General features: G+C 39.7%; 2 protein-coding genes and 1 pseudogene across 3 annotated transcripts; 1 reads left to right on the top strand and 2 right to left on the bottom strand.

Moving 5' to 3' along the window:
• Window positions 1-13: 13 nt before the first annotated feature.
• On the bottom strand, window positions 14-6,619 carry LOC149109130 (uncharacterized). Of its 2 annotated transcripts, XM_089294834.1 has the most exons (8): window positions 6,520-6,619; window positions 5,199-5,605; window positions 4,839-4,964; window positions 4,028-4,128; window positions 3,831-3,884; window positions 2,134-2,296; window positions 1,757-1,825; window positions 14-843 (listed from the first exon to the last, which is right to left on the bottom strand). In XM_089294834.1, the coding sequence occupies exons 1-8, from the start codon at window positions 6,545-6,547 to the stop codon at window positions 769-771; spliced, it is 1,023 nt and encodes a 340-aa protein (XP_089150960.1). In that variant the 5' UTR covers window positions 6,548-6,619; the 3' UTR covers window positions 14-768. The 2 variants fall into 2 exon arrangements, with proteins under 2 accessions (XP_089150960.1, XP_089150961.1); XM_089294835.1 differs by lacking the exon at window positions 3,831-3,884.
• Window positions 6,620-6,640: 21 nt separating this feature from the next.
• Window positions 6,641-7,863, top strand: LOC149109129 (uncharacterized; annotated as a pseudogene).
• An 816-nt stretch (window positions 7,864-8,679) lies between these two features.
• Window positions 8,680-15,190, bottom strand: LOC110042085 (monocarboxylate transporter 10-like). The gene is made up of 4 exons (XM_020747421.2): window positions 13,797-15,190; window positions 11,198-11,757; window positions 10,544-10,913; window positions 8,680-9,950 (listed from the first exon to the last, which is right to left on the bottom strand). Exons 1-4 carry the CDS (start codon window positions 14,002-14,004, stop codon window positions 9,670-9,672), a joined length of 1,419 nt encoding a protein of 472 aa, XP_020603080.2. The 5' UTR covers window positions 14,005-15,190; the 3' UTR covers window positions 8,680-9,669.
• Window positions 15,191-15,217: the final 27 nt, after the last annotated feature.

The raw sequence follows: 15,217 nt of genomic DNA, 5'->3' as shown, positions 1-15,217 counted from the left end.
TCACAACACTAAATAGAATAGACACGTCTAAGTTTAATGTTCATTTGATCAGCTAATACAAATTTTAAGTCTCTTTCTGATCTGCATTTACTTCTCATACTCATCAACCACTCCTACTGCGAGCTTTCAAAATAAAACAATGGGTAAAACACTGCAGTTTGAAGGTGTTAACCAGAATTAACTCAGCATTTTAAAAGATAAAAGAAACCGATTTGGCAAGCCATAAAGTTACAATGTACCTTCAAACTACAGCAACCCCAAAATAATGCTTCATAAACGTATAAAAAGAGACAGAAAGGGATAACAGTAAATTCAAACTGAGGTCATGGTTAGTTCCTGGGGGGGGGGGGGAGGGGGGGAGCACTCCCATACGAAAAGGTTGAGGATGCTCATCAGAAAATTTGAGTTAATAGTATTTCTTTGAGTGTACTCTAAAAGATACTTTGACACAAAAAATGATTAACCTCAATGAGACCACAATACTTGATTTATACCCCTAAACAAGACAATGGGCATTCCCGACCTTTTCATAATTATGGAAGTTAGTTGAGATAAGGATAAGTTTAAGTAAGATCAAAATACAACATACGAAAAAAATGAACTGTTAGGTACATGTAAGTTTTACAAGACATGTTCTAGACATTACATGTATACAGTTTCTTGAAAAGGAAATGCTTCAACTCTGAAAAGAAGCAATTTCAAAACATACTTAATACACTGATGTAATTTTTTGGGATAAAATAACACTGAACAGTTAAAAAATAAATGTTAATCTACAACAATAGTCCTGACACTCTGTGTCTGTGGGAAGCTGGAGAATCTCTCATTAAGAGTTGCAAAGGTCTGAAAGAAACAAAACAAGGTCTCAAATTCATAATACATGTACTCCACATTTGAAATTGCTTTATAATAACAGCCTATGTTCCAATATGTGCTCCTTTTCCAATCAATTCATTCCCCTATTCCAGTAAATGCACTCGACAATATGATCTTGTCTTCCAATATAACTGCCCAATGTACAGAGTTTGGTTTAGTTTTGAGCAAAGAATGATTTTATTTGTTGGTAACAGTGAATTTAAATCTGTTAAAGTAAGATTATGCAAGTTTATTCTTCAAAGTTTGAGTATTAAAAAGGAGTCAAGGTAAAGCATGCTCCATTCCAGATAAGCAACCTCCCTCAAACTACTTTGAACTACTTTAATTAGCCCAGCGGGTGCTAAATTGAACTATAATGGTATTTGAGCTCTTTCCTAGTGGTCACCTTACTTTGCAAAATTATGGGCATACAACTTCATAACACCTGCTACTTAGTAATGAACTGTCAAATCTATGAATATGTGTTTGTGTGCATGGGACCATGATTTACATGTAGTGTTCCCGTTTGACCAATGTTCACTTTTGGCAAGTTAGAAGTGCAGCATTGGCACGTTTGTTTTGTGTATTAGTAAGTTGTTAGGGTCATGTTACAATACATCAAATATAAAGCGGTCAAGATTATGATTCAGTGTTCACAAACAGAATGTGTCCCCTACTAGCAGTTTTGGGAGGGAAAACACTCAACCTTTAACCCCCAGATTAATTCCAAGAGAAAAAGAATTCCAACATTATGAACTGGAATTTAACCATTATGTCAACATAAGGGCTTTCATCAATTAGCCAAGTAACAATCTCTTAGGTGGAAACCAATTCTCAAAGGAGAAAGGTGTCAAACATTTGAAACAAAGCCTTGTTTAGGCAAACAACCTGTACTACCTACCTTTCTGGGAGCAGACAAATTCATTGGCAGATCATAATTACTGTACAAAAGTGGCTTGAGTGCAGCAGGCTGCAGGAGAAAATTTGTCCTCCGGTAAATAAAGGAAATAACACTGAGTTGAGACCAATGTAGTCTGTGACCTTACAATTGATTGACAAGATCAGACCACTGTGAAGTAGGTGGACTACAAGCAGTGCCTCGTTATTCTGAGTCTATTGGTCGCAATGCAAAGGAACCACTTTTCCTCTCATGCATTTTTTTTTCTCATGCCATGTTCAATTAACTAATGGCAGTAGTCTGTTTTTAGTATTTATTACAGAAAAAAATGGACAGCAAGAAGTCCTAATACCAGTAAATTGAAACTGTATCTAACTCACCCGATGTAAATTGTTTGGCACTGAAATCCTGAGATCCTCAGTAGGGCCCATAATTGAAGGATTACCTCCAGCTCTTCTAGCACCTCCTCTCCATCTCCTTGTATTAGCCTGGTTATTATTCAATTGATTTGTTACTTGTTCCCATTGTGGATTTCTTGTTAATCTAAAGAATTACATTTCAAGTTAACTTACAGATTTTTCTTCAGAGATATCCAAAGTTCTCCAGAGCATTTGGTGGTGAAACATGTTTTCTTTCTGAATGTTTCTATTTTTCATAACATCTTACTGAATCTCTCTTAGACCAATTCTCTCCTCTTGCTTAAAAATTCTGCCCAAAAAACCCCTGAATATCAATACATAATCATGAAGAAAGGTCATAGAAACCATTTATAATAACAACTGTTCCCACATTGAAACGGCTGTGCTTTTTTTAAAAATTCCACCTGTTGAAACAAATGTATGGAGCCCAGAACAAGTACCTGCAGACGGCATAGTGCGCACACAAAACAAGTGCGAAATAAGCAAATGTTTTACTCTCTAGGGAGGTGACAGGAAAAAATGTAACAGGTATTGCAAAAGTTCTCAAAAAAAGATCAATAACTTTAAAAACTGCATGGTTACCTCCACATCTTATGTTATGAAATGGAAGTGGCAAGCATTTGCAAGCATTTGCAGGCTTCAGAGTCGTGCTGTACCTCTTGTAACTTAGACTGCTTCAAGATCTTAGACTCTGCACCTACCAAGTACCAAGTTAAGCTTAACGAGTCTATGTACATCAAGTGGGAAAAGCCTGACCTTAATCAACAGGTCAAACACATCAGTTTGATGCTTTCCCTATAGCTGCACGCGCACCTGCATCTTTTTATTTCCGTTAACTTCGAAATTTATCTAGCATATTGTTTTCCAACGCAATGTAACGTATGATTTGTAACAGGCACGTTTCAAATCACTGTAAACTTTCATAACTGTCACACTGACGATCACAGATGTACCGTCGAAACATGTTTGTGAAAATTAAAAAAGTTGTATTATTTTTGAAAATTTCTACATTTTTGCTGCTGTCTCGACCTTTTGAAGTGGCAAGCCTATTCAACACGTGATTAGTTTCTGGTTGTGACCAAAAGGTATTTAGACTGTATTTTGGCTGAACCAGTGGAAGGCTGTCAGAGACACTAAAAGCGCTGTTGCAACCATTTTGTTATTAAAAACATACCAAAAATGGTTTTTATGTTACCATTTACCACGTAGTTTTAAGACCTTTATAAATGTGTTTGCTTTTCTGTTTGTAAGGGAGGTTTTGAAGGAAATTTGTGAAGAAATATCCTTTCCTTCTTTTTCAGAAAATGTTGATGTCAGCATTTTTGTTGAGATTCAAGACTGATTATCTGGAAAAAATGCGTGGCTACCCCAATTTTTCTTTGTGGATTCCAATGGCCCTTGCAAAGATCTACTTTTTCGGCGTGGTCCTAACCTGGCGCAAAACCTTAATATTTAGTAGGCACCGTCCTTAAGTGTTTTCAAATACAAGAGCTGCTTTAAAACTATTTCATGTATGCTGATGACAGAGTTCCTTGTGTTTTGGTCACAACATGAACCTGAAAGTCACTAATCTGGATGTTCTCTACTGACTAGTTTGTTTACTACATGTAGATACAAATTAAAGAAAAACTTCACAGAAATCAGTTAATGCCACTGACCTAACTCTGGGGTTATTTATAGAGACAGTAAGCTGGGGAGATTGAAGTCCTCTTCTGCAAAAAAGATATAGTGTCTATAAATCAAGATTAAACATCTAATGTTCTCATCTTGATGATTAAAAAAACTTGCAATACAACACAACCACGCTAATGAGAGCCCACATGCACGCTCATCTTCATAGAAAGATAGCTGGTACCTGTTTTGTCTTTGAAGTTTGGGTGTTCCTAAGTTTCTGTTTGATAGATTTCTTGCATTCTGAGCCTTGTTCTTGTTCTGTCTATTACCTTTTAATGGACCCTGAATTTATACAAAATAAAAAGACAGCAGCAACAGTATTGCAGTAAGTAAACAGCGTAGTCTCAATATGCGGTTCTAACTTTCCAGAAAATAACAATCCCCCTCCGATGAAAGGTATTGCAGTTTCCCCTCCTTAGAGGAGCTCAGTCACCGTATTTTGAGTATTTTGGCCACTTAAAATTTATAACTGTTACAGTTTTCTAAGATCGAAAAACACCAGTTGAAAGAGATTATAATAAACCATAAAGGAAAACAAATTACAAACAAAAGATTGAAAAATTTAGGCTAAACTTTTTAAGATTGCAAACCATGCTCAAGCTAAAATTCCTTCTAACCCATCTACAAATTTTAGCTTCTGTAACCCTCCACCCTTGATACTTTTAAAACGATCAATCCTGACTGGTCTCGATATTTTGTGGAACTGCACAGTTCTTTGACCCCTGCCTACATTATATCTAAGATTCCCAAACTTTTATTAAGTGGTGTTTACTTTTGTACAAAAAATTAACAGTCAAGCAATACTAATCACAAACTGACTGAATGACTGACCAGCTGGCCAACCAACCAAATGACCAACCGACCAACCAATTGACTGACCGACCAACCGACTGACCGACTTCAAAGGGTGAAGAAAAGTAAGCATAACTTATTCATACCTGTCTTAGCACAATAATATTATGAATATAATGCAAAAGAGAATTTCATTTTACCCGCATTCCTCTCCTGTTATTGATAATATTTTGCCTGGCATCTCTTTGTTGAGTCTGTCTGTTCACTCTGTTCTTAGGTCTGTTGTTCTGTTGAAGCTTCTTAGCTTTGGAAATGATCTGCTTACTCTGTTGACAACATAACACAATTTATGTGATCAGCTATCTTTTCTCATTGGCATTTGTGAATTGTCAAGGGAAATAATGGCCAGGGCTTTTAAAACAGGGTGGTGAAAGATACTAAGAGAATGTCTCTCCTACATTCTAGTCATGCTCAAACTTAAAGGCCCCTCTACAATGTCTAATTACCAAAAAGATAAAAGCCAGGAAGAAAACATGGCCAAAAACTGAAAACCAACCAACCCTTTGTAAAGATCCCTGTTTGTTTTTCAGCCTATTTGCAGTGACCTTAGCCCCTCCAAATCTCCCTTTGTTCCCTGCTATTGTGTTTCTCTTGACGTTTTGGTTGCCCCCACCACCACGTCCTTGGCTTTTTCCACCTATCGCTCTTCTTTGCCCTTGGGTAGCCTGCTTTTGTTGTGCTCTCTGCTTTCCAGCTATTGGCCTTCTGTGGTCCTGGGTTCCCTGTCTTTGTTGCACAGACTGACCATTCTGTTTTCCACCTATCCTCTTTCTCTGCTTCTGATTAGCAGCAGCTCCTTTAGTTTGTTGTTTCCCTTGTTGCTGCCGCACTCCTTTTTTCTGAGTTTGCTGTGTCTTGATTTTCTGTGTTTTCTTTTTAAGCTTTCTTTGTTCTTTGATTATATCATCTATGTACAAAAAAACCCCAAATTACCCGTATATAAAGTACATGAAAAAGGATATCAGGAAAAATATACTCTCCTATACAAAATATCCATACCTCTAACATTCTAAATTTTCTGGTCTTAAAAAACCCCTCACCCCACCACCAGGAAATTCCAATTTCTTCTGTGTGGGGAGATTGGATATATTTTGAACAGGAAAGGTATCAAAGAAAATTTCTCTAAAAGTATCAGTGCAAGAATTTTGGATTCATATGGTGAAAATACGACAGTGAACCTAAAAAGACTGTTGCCATTGACCAATCTTAGTCAGCTGAGAAAGGTTTTAAGCATTTCATGTAGCATAAACACTCTATGGTACATAAAAGAACCTACTTAAGATTTAAGAAAACGTAAACATGATTAATAAATTATACCATTGAACCATTTTTTATAAGATTTGACCTCATGATCCAGATCAATTTAATCTTCAAATTATCCCCGTACTCTTCTTTAATACAAGTGTTAATTCATATCCTGCAATATTTACGCAGTGAAGACGTTTCAAAAATTGAACGCTGTGCTGACAAACAGAACGCTGTTTGTGATCATGTCGATCTCATAGTAAGTCTTGTAAAGACAACACATTAAGTTTCCCGAGCAAGCTTCATACCATTTGGCATTTAAAAAAAGTCCAACCGGTTTTTTGCTACTCTTTCTCCCACGTTTTCAAAGCATGTAAGCATTCAACTTTCAAAAAAAAAATTAAAGCCTTCGGAAACACTAGCTACCACATGCAAAGCTCTTGTCCGACACGAAAAGAAAACAAACTTAAGCTTAAATACATCCAGTAGAGCTACACGTCTATAGTTAATTGATATCCCCTGCGAAAGACGAAAGACCTCGAATCCCATTTAAATGTCATTTTACGATATACCTACCAAGGGACCTGTCAATGTTAGTCGACATTTTGCGTTTACCCTGTTACAACGAAAACGCTAGCTTAGGAACCTCGCAAGCAAAACCTGTCGACCGTGGAAGTATGAGGCGAGAAGATAAAGAATGGAATGCACCGGCCTGGACTTGTGGCGTCAGGGGATCTTGGAGGACACGGTTCTGTTGCGCACAATAGAGTCGTTTGAAGATTACGTTGGCCCTATTCAAGAGGCCATCGACGACTTACTTCTCCCAACACTATTCAGTCAAACGGAGCTCCTCCCTAGTGATCTGCGACAGCTTGTTACTTTGACACCCGCTAAAGGAGGGCTAGGCGCACCTGACTTACGGTTTGAAGCTCCACAGCAGTTTGCTGCTTCCACGACAATAACAGCATCGCACGTAGATTCTATTACCGCACAGAGCACGTTCATGGTGGCAGGCGAGAATTCCACGGAGGAGTTAAAAAGAACAACATCAAGCTTTGAAAACTGCGTCAGTGAAATCGAGAATGGAAAGTGTTGATTCTACTGTACCTTCGGTTCTGCTGGGGTCAGTCAATCAATCGAGAGACAAGGGTGCGAGCTCGTGGCTTACCGCGGTGCTCCTTGTTGATCAAGGCTTGGTGCTGAATAAACAAGAATTCAGAGACTCTCTGCGTTTAAGGTATAATGTGCCGCTGTCCGATTTACCAAGCAAGTGTGTTTGTGGTGAGAAGTATGCCGTCAGCCATGCCCTGTCTTGCAAAAAGGGAGGATTTGTGGCGCAGAGACACGATGGCGTTCGCAACCTACTTACCTCATTCCTTGGTGAGGTTTGCACCAACGTTGAAGTCGAACCAAAACTACAACCTCTTGATAATGAGCGATTCAACCTCGGAAGCGCGGTGACAAGTCCGCAGGCAAGCCTGGACATGAAGGCAGGGGGCTTTTGGTCTCGAGGAGTTACAGCATTTTTCGATGTCAGAGTAACGCATGTTTACTCCAAGTGTAACCAAGGAAAAGCAATATCCACAATCTTTAAGGAGCAGGAGGAGGAGACAAAGCGGAAGTGCCAACAGAGGGTGCTGGACGTTGAAATGGGATCTTTCATTCCCCTGGTTTTTGGAGCCAACGGTGGCATGAGAGCCGATTGTAACTGCTTTCTCAAACGCTTAGCCGAGAAGCTCTCAGAAAAGAATGAGGAACCTTATCACATTACTATTACTTGGATTAGAACGTTACTTTCCTGAGATTTTAAGGTCGGTACACACATGTGTGAGGGGCTTCAGGACACCTTTCCACAAAATTCCACAAGGGGATTTCATTGATGACTGCCGCTTAAACGCTAGCCAAGTGTGTGTGCGCTAATTGTAGAACGTGAATAATGACGTGAACTTGCGAATTAGTGTTCTAGGATCTTTTCAATATTTTTATTTTCATCAAAACTTTATTAGTATATGACTTTTATTATCATCATCATTGTTTTAGTAGTATTAACCCTTTGAAATTTAATTTAGGAGAAAGTACATTTTTTAAAAACACATTCGTAGTCCAAGTATATTCTTAATATTTTTATACAAAAATGCATTAGAGGTGAGGATACATTGTACTTTTATTAGACATTGTAATTAATACATTGTACTTTTATAAAAAAAAAAGGGAAACTAGTTATATTTTGAAATAGAGTATGTTTGATAGTTTTATGAATAAAGTTGTTATCATTATTATTATTAATGACATCCCCTTATAATAATAATAATAATTTTTTCTTTTTAATAATAAATAATAATAATGTTTATTAGTGGCTTATAAAAAATTACAACTGTAAAAATTCTTAGGACAATATATATGTCAGGGAAATACTAACTTACAAACGAATTACAAATTACACTCATTCTTTACAACCCTTAATAATAAAAATAATAATTATTATTATTATTATCATTATTATTAATATAAGGTAAGAGGTTAGTTATAACAAAGGCGTTAGGTGTAACCGCAATCAATAAAAGATGGATTTTCTGACGATTTGAGGGACGAAGTAGTCAGAAACAAGAGATTACGAATCTTGTCAGAAATTATTATTCTGACGGCACGATGGAGAGACTCGCGAGGTGTCATGGGACGTTTAGGGACTATGTAGGCTTTTGGCGGGAGATTTAGGTCATTCTAGGTCGCTCAGTCTTTGTGCTCATCCACTTTTTTATTAAGCTTTTGTCATAACAGATTGTACGAATAATCGTAAAATGATCTACGTTATTGATTTTGTACCCTTTCCTCGGAGTCTCAGGCTGCTGCATTAGATGAGGAATACGTTTCCACGCAGTTTTTGGCCACATCTAAAGGGTGCTTGTTTAGTGGTTTTTCGTATCTGGCGTAGCACAGACTCTAATTATTGTTAGAACCAATAGTTGTAATTTGCAAGGATACAGATTATCTTATAAGACGGAATACATCTGCTTCAGATGACCGACTGACGCATGCACATTGACTTAATGTCTCGTGCTAGCGTAGTCAGAATATTCTAACACCTTCTAATTCCACCTCCTCCGTACGTTAACTGACATCATTAAGAACTTTCTACAGTCTATGTAATGATACTTTTTTCGAAAACGTTTAAAACATTCTTGATAATGAAGAGTTCTTGAATTTGATTTTAAATTTTTCACCTTCAAGATCTTTTCCCCATCTCTTAAGAGGGTCTCAATGGGGTAACCGTTAGCCATAAAACGGGCCAAAAATGTAACAGTACAAATCGGTAAATTTTAACCTTAAGTCGTAAAAAGTGTTAATCGTAAAAAAAAATTTAGCCACGAAAGTGAGTCACAAGAGCTCTTGTCAAGACTTACTACGGTAGTAAGGTAGGTAGTTAAAGTCTGCATACAAGCCAAGTGGCTCATTAGGCCGGAACTTATCCCGGTTTCTGTAGCATGAAGCGACTAGGAGTATTTCTACTTCCCCCTGGATTGCATGCTAGTCCATTACGGGGTTACCCCCAGCATTAAATTCGCCGGTACCCAGGAGTTTTTACTTTTATCATATTTTAGTTTGGACCTTTACTATGTTTTACAGTGATCAAAATAGATTTTTAACCTTTTTAAACAATGAAAACTAATTTATGGGTGATTAATTTCTAAGATTTCTGTTAACCGTGAGAGCATCTTCTGACGAAATTTACACTGCCGTTTCTTTGTCAACAACCATCAAACACTCTACAACTTCACAAGGATCTTCTTCCGAAACTCTAAAGTATCTTTGTACGTATTTCTCAAAAAACGAAGGCCTTCTTTTCTTCTCGTCGAGTTCATCCGATTTCATTTTAATTTCTGTGCGACCCGGTCTTCTCATCGGTCCAAAGACTGGAACTAGTGATAGGACGCACGTGCATACTGCAATGGAAGCACCCGAGAAGTAAAATGCCTCGTTGTAGGTACTGGTGATGTCGCTGAGAAAACCTGAAAAACAAGTGTAAAATCACACTAAACCGGTTACTCCTTATCGCACGCAGTATTTAGAACTCTTTTAAAACTACGAAAAAAGGTTTTGAAACTTGCCTAATTCTGTACGGCTTTCTCCCAGACCCTCACGGTCAACTGATTTCGGTGACGTATTGGAGACTAACGGCCTGGAGTCGCCTTTTAGCCTCGGACCACGTGACCCGAAAGCAATTGACCGACCCGTTGTTATGTCCGGTTTCTATTACTATCTACAGCCATCATTATGTGATAAACATTGCATAACCATAAAAGCAAATCTGCTCGATTCCTTCGTGAAAACGTGGTTCTCATTTTCCTTTGCGGGGAAAAGCAGCAACAAAATAGCGACGATGTCTATGCTTTGGATATAAAAAATTCCAAATCTCATCACTTTTATAGGATGTCTCCCTTTTTCTTGAAACGTGAAAGGCCTGTTTGTGCCGTTTGCCCTTTTTCAGGTCCTCTCTCCCAGTTGTTCTAAAGCCTGGGACGAGCCGACGAAGATTTTAACCAAGTGGAACAAAATTATCGCTTTAGGTTATACACAAGAAATAAACTTGGGAAAAGCATACCTGCAATAAGGGATCCTGTCATGATCGGCACAGAGAAGACTAAATAGAGAAAGCCAAGAGCTGAAGGCAGCTTACTATTTCCGACAATATCACCAGTGAGAACAGCAATCAAAGCTACGAACGCGCCGTCAAAAATCCCGAACAAGATCGTGTAGACGATGAGCCCGCCATAGCTTGTGGCCAGTGGACACAGCGTGGTGGTAACAGCCATTACCAGCAGTGCTGTTTGGTAAAGGTACAGTCGATTGATCCACTGGTAATCCGAGACGTGGCCGAAGAAAAGCCGTCCAAATAACGAACCAACCGACAGGAAGCCGATGAGAAAAGATGCTTTCGATTCAGGAATATTTAAGTAACTTGCATGGGTCGGCTGTCAGTAAATAGAAAAATAACATCAATTTACAACAAGACAGATTCAACTGGAATCTCACCTTTCAAAACTGTTGGCAGTAAAACACAGCTTTACAACGAGAGGCATGATGACTGTAAGGCATGATGTACCTCAATTTCCTCATAGCAAACAATAAAAGAAATATATAGGGCTCGGTAAGGAGATTTAACATTTTGAGCTTAGTTATGGAACAATTCATCTGAATTGACAAATCAAACGAAGCAGCAAAGCAAAATGGAACAAGGAAATGGATCCAAACTTACCAGGTATACAAAAGGAACAAAATAGCCCAAGTTGAAAATTGCAAGCGCAAATGCCCACACGACGAATCCCTTGTTTTTCCACACGGATATATCAATAACCTTTTTCCTTTTCTGTTCAAAATTAACCTCGCTCTTCACAGGTGGGGGTCTGTACGTCAAGGCAGCCAACACCATGGCGCAAGCAACACCACCAATGATTCTCATCGTGTTACGCCAGCCAACCCTTTCCAAGAGCATGTTTATAGTAGGTCCCATAACTAGAGCACCGACTGCGCTCCCTGCTGTAATTATTCCATTTGCTAAGGACTTCCGACGTTCAAAGTACCTGCCCACCATTAGGAATGTCGGGACGAAACACATACTGGAGCCCATTCCCCACAAAATGCTGTAAGTCAGGTAAATGGAAACAAGGCCGTTGACGAAGGAAGTTGCAAACAAAGCGGTGACGGAGATGAGTCCACCGACCATGGCGACGACTCGACAACCAAAACGATCACAAAGTGCGCTCGTGAAAGGGCCAAAGAAAAAGTTCATGCCGAGGCCCATAGAGCCTATATAACCTGCAAAGAGGTAAAGCAGCAAATGATAATTGCGAAACAGTAACAGCTTCGTTGAATTAGATTACGAATAGTCCCTCTTTCGCTTAGTCCGTCGTGCGTGACGCGAACTGAAAGAAAACCGCGAGAAATCCTGAGAGCGTGAGGCGCGCTTCTCGCGCGGCCATTTTTTCCTCGAGGCTTTCCTTCGTGTCACGCACGACGGACTAAGCGAAAGAGCCCTGCACCACTCGTAGTCTATCATTGAGTTAATGATTAAATCGATCCCTCCATGAAAATTCAGGTAGCCTCAAGTGAGAGCAGTGCACCAACTTCCTCGCTCAACTTCGTAATAACAAGCCAAAGCAACATGGTAAAACTGAATTAATGTATTCAAGAATGATAATTGTGGGACTAGAATACCAGCCTGGAACAATGCCACTGGCCAACTTGTAAAACAAGTACAAAATATTAACATTACACGAATGACTAACTTTTCAATTGTCTTTTTCATGAAAATTATTATGAAAAAATTACGGCACGTGACTATACCGCGAATCACGTTTGAAGACAGAAAATAAATGGTCTTCTCACATTCACGCCAAAATAAACAATTCAAGGCTCACGAGAATAGTCTTTGCCATCCTGTGTTTAGTTTGTCAACATTTTTAAGGAAAGAATGAGTAGTACGGGAATCGGCAAGAAGTTAGTAACGGACCCCTGATGCGCCACAGTGAAATAGTCACGTCGATTTGAAAACGGTTTGAGGTGATTTGCGAATCATTGAAAACAAATTTCCAGCTGTGTTTTCTCTAAGGAGACAAGCGATGTATGTTTTGCGCTCACGTGATCTTCAACCAGTAATGCGCAAAGCAACTTTGTTGATCACAAGGAGAGAGGGCGGTACAGGGGGTGTGTCTCTATACTGACATGAGGACACGTACGGCACGCGGTTTGTGGTGTATTCGGAAAGATGAAGGTGCCGAATCACAAAGTCCACTGAGCGAAAAGATGTGGTCAGGCCCGCCCGGAAGCCGTTCTGAAAACTTCCCTGTTTGTCCTTTTTAAAGTTCGTACAAGCGAAACTTATGCTTTGCCAGATTAGCTTTATCTCCGCAATCTCTTGAAGTCTGTGACTTCATAATCCTTCAACGACCCTTCTGAACGTATTCTCAACATTGAGCTTCGTCACTGGATTTTACAGCTATAGTAACTTTGGCTCGCTCTCCACTCTCCCAGCGGTCACCTCTCGTTTGTGATAGACCACGTGAATTAGCAGAGGAGATAAAAGATTTAATTTTACGTAGGGAGCCTGTGCGGAGGAGAGAGACACAAATGACATACCGTATATTCCCGGCGTATATTCGACAAACAGGACAGCAAGATAAATTCTCACGTGAGTATGATTTGTCACGCCTGACGAACTGCATCGAACGCGTGATAACGAGATAAGCTTTTTTTTCCTTTTTTTTTTTACAAAAAAGGCCAATAATACACTGGAGTGAAGAGAGGAACAAAAATAGCCAGTGACGTATTGTTTAGCTTCACATGCTCTCTTAATTATCGTCTTGATCTTACATGTGATGCAGGTAAGCCCTGTTCCCGGGTTGCAATTAAAAAGGAGATTGACAGATCAGTTGCAAACAGACGACCAGGGGTGTCGCTTTTAGACGTCTAGAATTTTCTAAGATTTTTTATGAACTGAATTTCTCCCGGGGAACGAGTATCAAGGTTTGTTCCGTTTAAGATGCAAGCATTCACCAGCGCTTAGCAGAAAATTTTCAACAGTGAGCACTGGAAATCGTGACTAGCGCTAGAGAGACAAGAGTAAATAAAGACAGGAAACTTGGGTATATCGATTGCGCATTTCCGACAGTCAACAGGATCCAAGCTGGGAATTTCCAAACCTCAGTAGAAAGGCCTTCAGGGTGTAGCTTGTTCACTGCGTAACACACTTTACAACTTCCGCAAGAGGCATGTATTCAACAAACAGAGCAAAGTTTTCCGTGAAATAGCTTAAGTTTGTAGTCACTGAACCAGTAATGAAAATGGCTCTAACCTACCTGTCAAGGCTTTGCTCCAGCCATATTCCCTCACGAACACAATGTACAAAATCCCAAAACTGTTGTGGATTCCAAGAACGACAAATTGTACGACGGCAGCGGCGAGGCATACGATCCAGCCCCAATGACCATCCTTCCAGCTCTCGTTTACATAATCAACTGCAAGAATCGTCTTCTTCACATTCTCTCTGTCTTTAAGATCTGACATTTTAATTTAGCTCATTTAAGCGTGACGTTTAAGTCTTCAGTCTGTACTTACTCAGAGTTCTTTCCTGTGAATGTTCTAAACTTTCTCGTTTACCGTTCCCGATGAGAAGGTTTTATAAGGATACATACTAGCGGAAGGCACTCTGGTCAGTAGAGAACGCTTTCGAATTTCGGGGGTAAATACCTTAAGTCTCATGAAGTGACCCCCAGATGTCATTGTGTAAATAAATAGGAACACATTTACGGCGCGCGGGTAATGGGAAGGGCGTGGAAGATGTATCCATCAGTTCTCACCACATGAGCAGGGATTAGCCAAGGGAAGAACCATTGATTTTTTTAGGGGGGCGGTGGTGGGCAATTGGAGCATGAAATTTCTTTCTCACCTGTAGGTTGTGCATCATTTTTTTGGTGGGCAATAGCTTGTGCGCGAATTTTTTTTTAGGTCAAACACTTAACACAGGACCTGGTTAGTAGAGAGCACACCTGCGATATCTTTTTTTTTGCTCACGTCTCTCCTTGCACGATTTAGTTTCGGCAGTTTTTTGCGGTACAGGAATTTTTTTGGACATTGCCCACCCCCCCCCCCACCTCAAAAAAATTATGGTCCATCTCTAATATTGAGGCAATTGAATGTCAAATAATGTAAGTCAATTAGCACCCAAGTCGCTTAGCCCCTAACCGGCTACCCCCAACTAGAAGTCAATTAGCCCCCATTCATGCTTAGAGAACGAGAAAGAGAGAGTGTTTTCGACTTCTGGTTGGAGCTAATCGACTTCCGGTTGGGTGGTAAACGGTGAGGGGCTAATCGACTGACCGGATATCTTACGCAATGGGTGTTACCACCCGGGTTACCACCGCATTTCTCCGTTTGAACCCCGCCATTTCAAACTCTTAGGGCAAACGAAATAAAGTTCGAAATAGCGGGAGTTCGAAATAGCCGATAGGGCAAATCGAAGGAAATGGTCGGAAATGGTTTTGAGTTCAATGTAATGGGGAATTCGAAATAAGTGAGTTTAAATTAGCGGGGTCCAATTGTAAATTTAACCTAAAAAGTATTGACTTGTGATGAGAACTTTGCATCAGGTAGGAGACGACGAGTGTAACTTAAGACTAAGAAACCTCCGAGACTCGGAGACCTCGCGTCTTTGCTCGCTATTCCGCCCGTGTAGTCTTCTTTTTTCGCGCGTGTTCTGCATTCATCCCGTCAGTCGCAG

This window comes from Orbicella faveolata, unplaced genomic scaffold, assembly GCF_042242905.1.
Source record: "Orbicella faveolata isolate gen_17 unplaced genomic scaffold, um_ofav_v1 contig_25, whole genome shotgun sequence".
In the NCBI taxonomy this organism is placed as follows: Eukaryota; Metazoa; Cnidaria; class Anthozoa; order Scleractinia; family Merulinidae; genus Orbicella; species Orbicella faveolata.
Note: the sequence above shows the minus strand (reverse complement) of the source record. Positions and strands in the feature narration are given on the sequence as shown.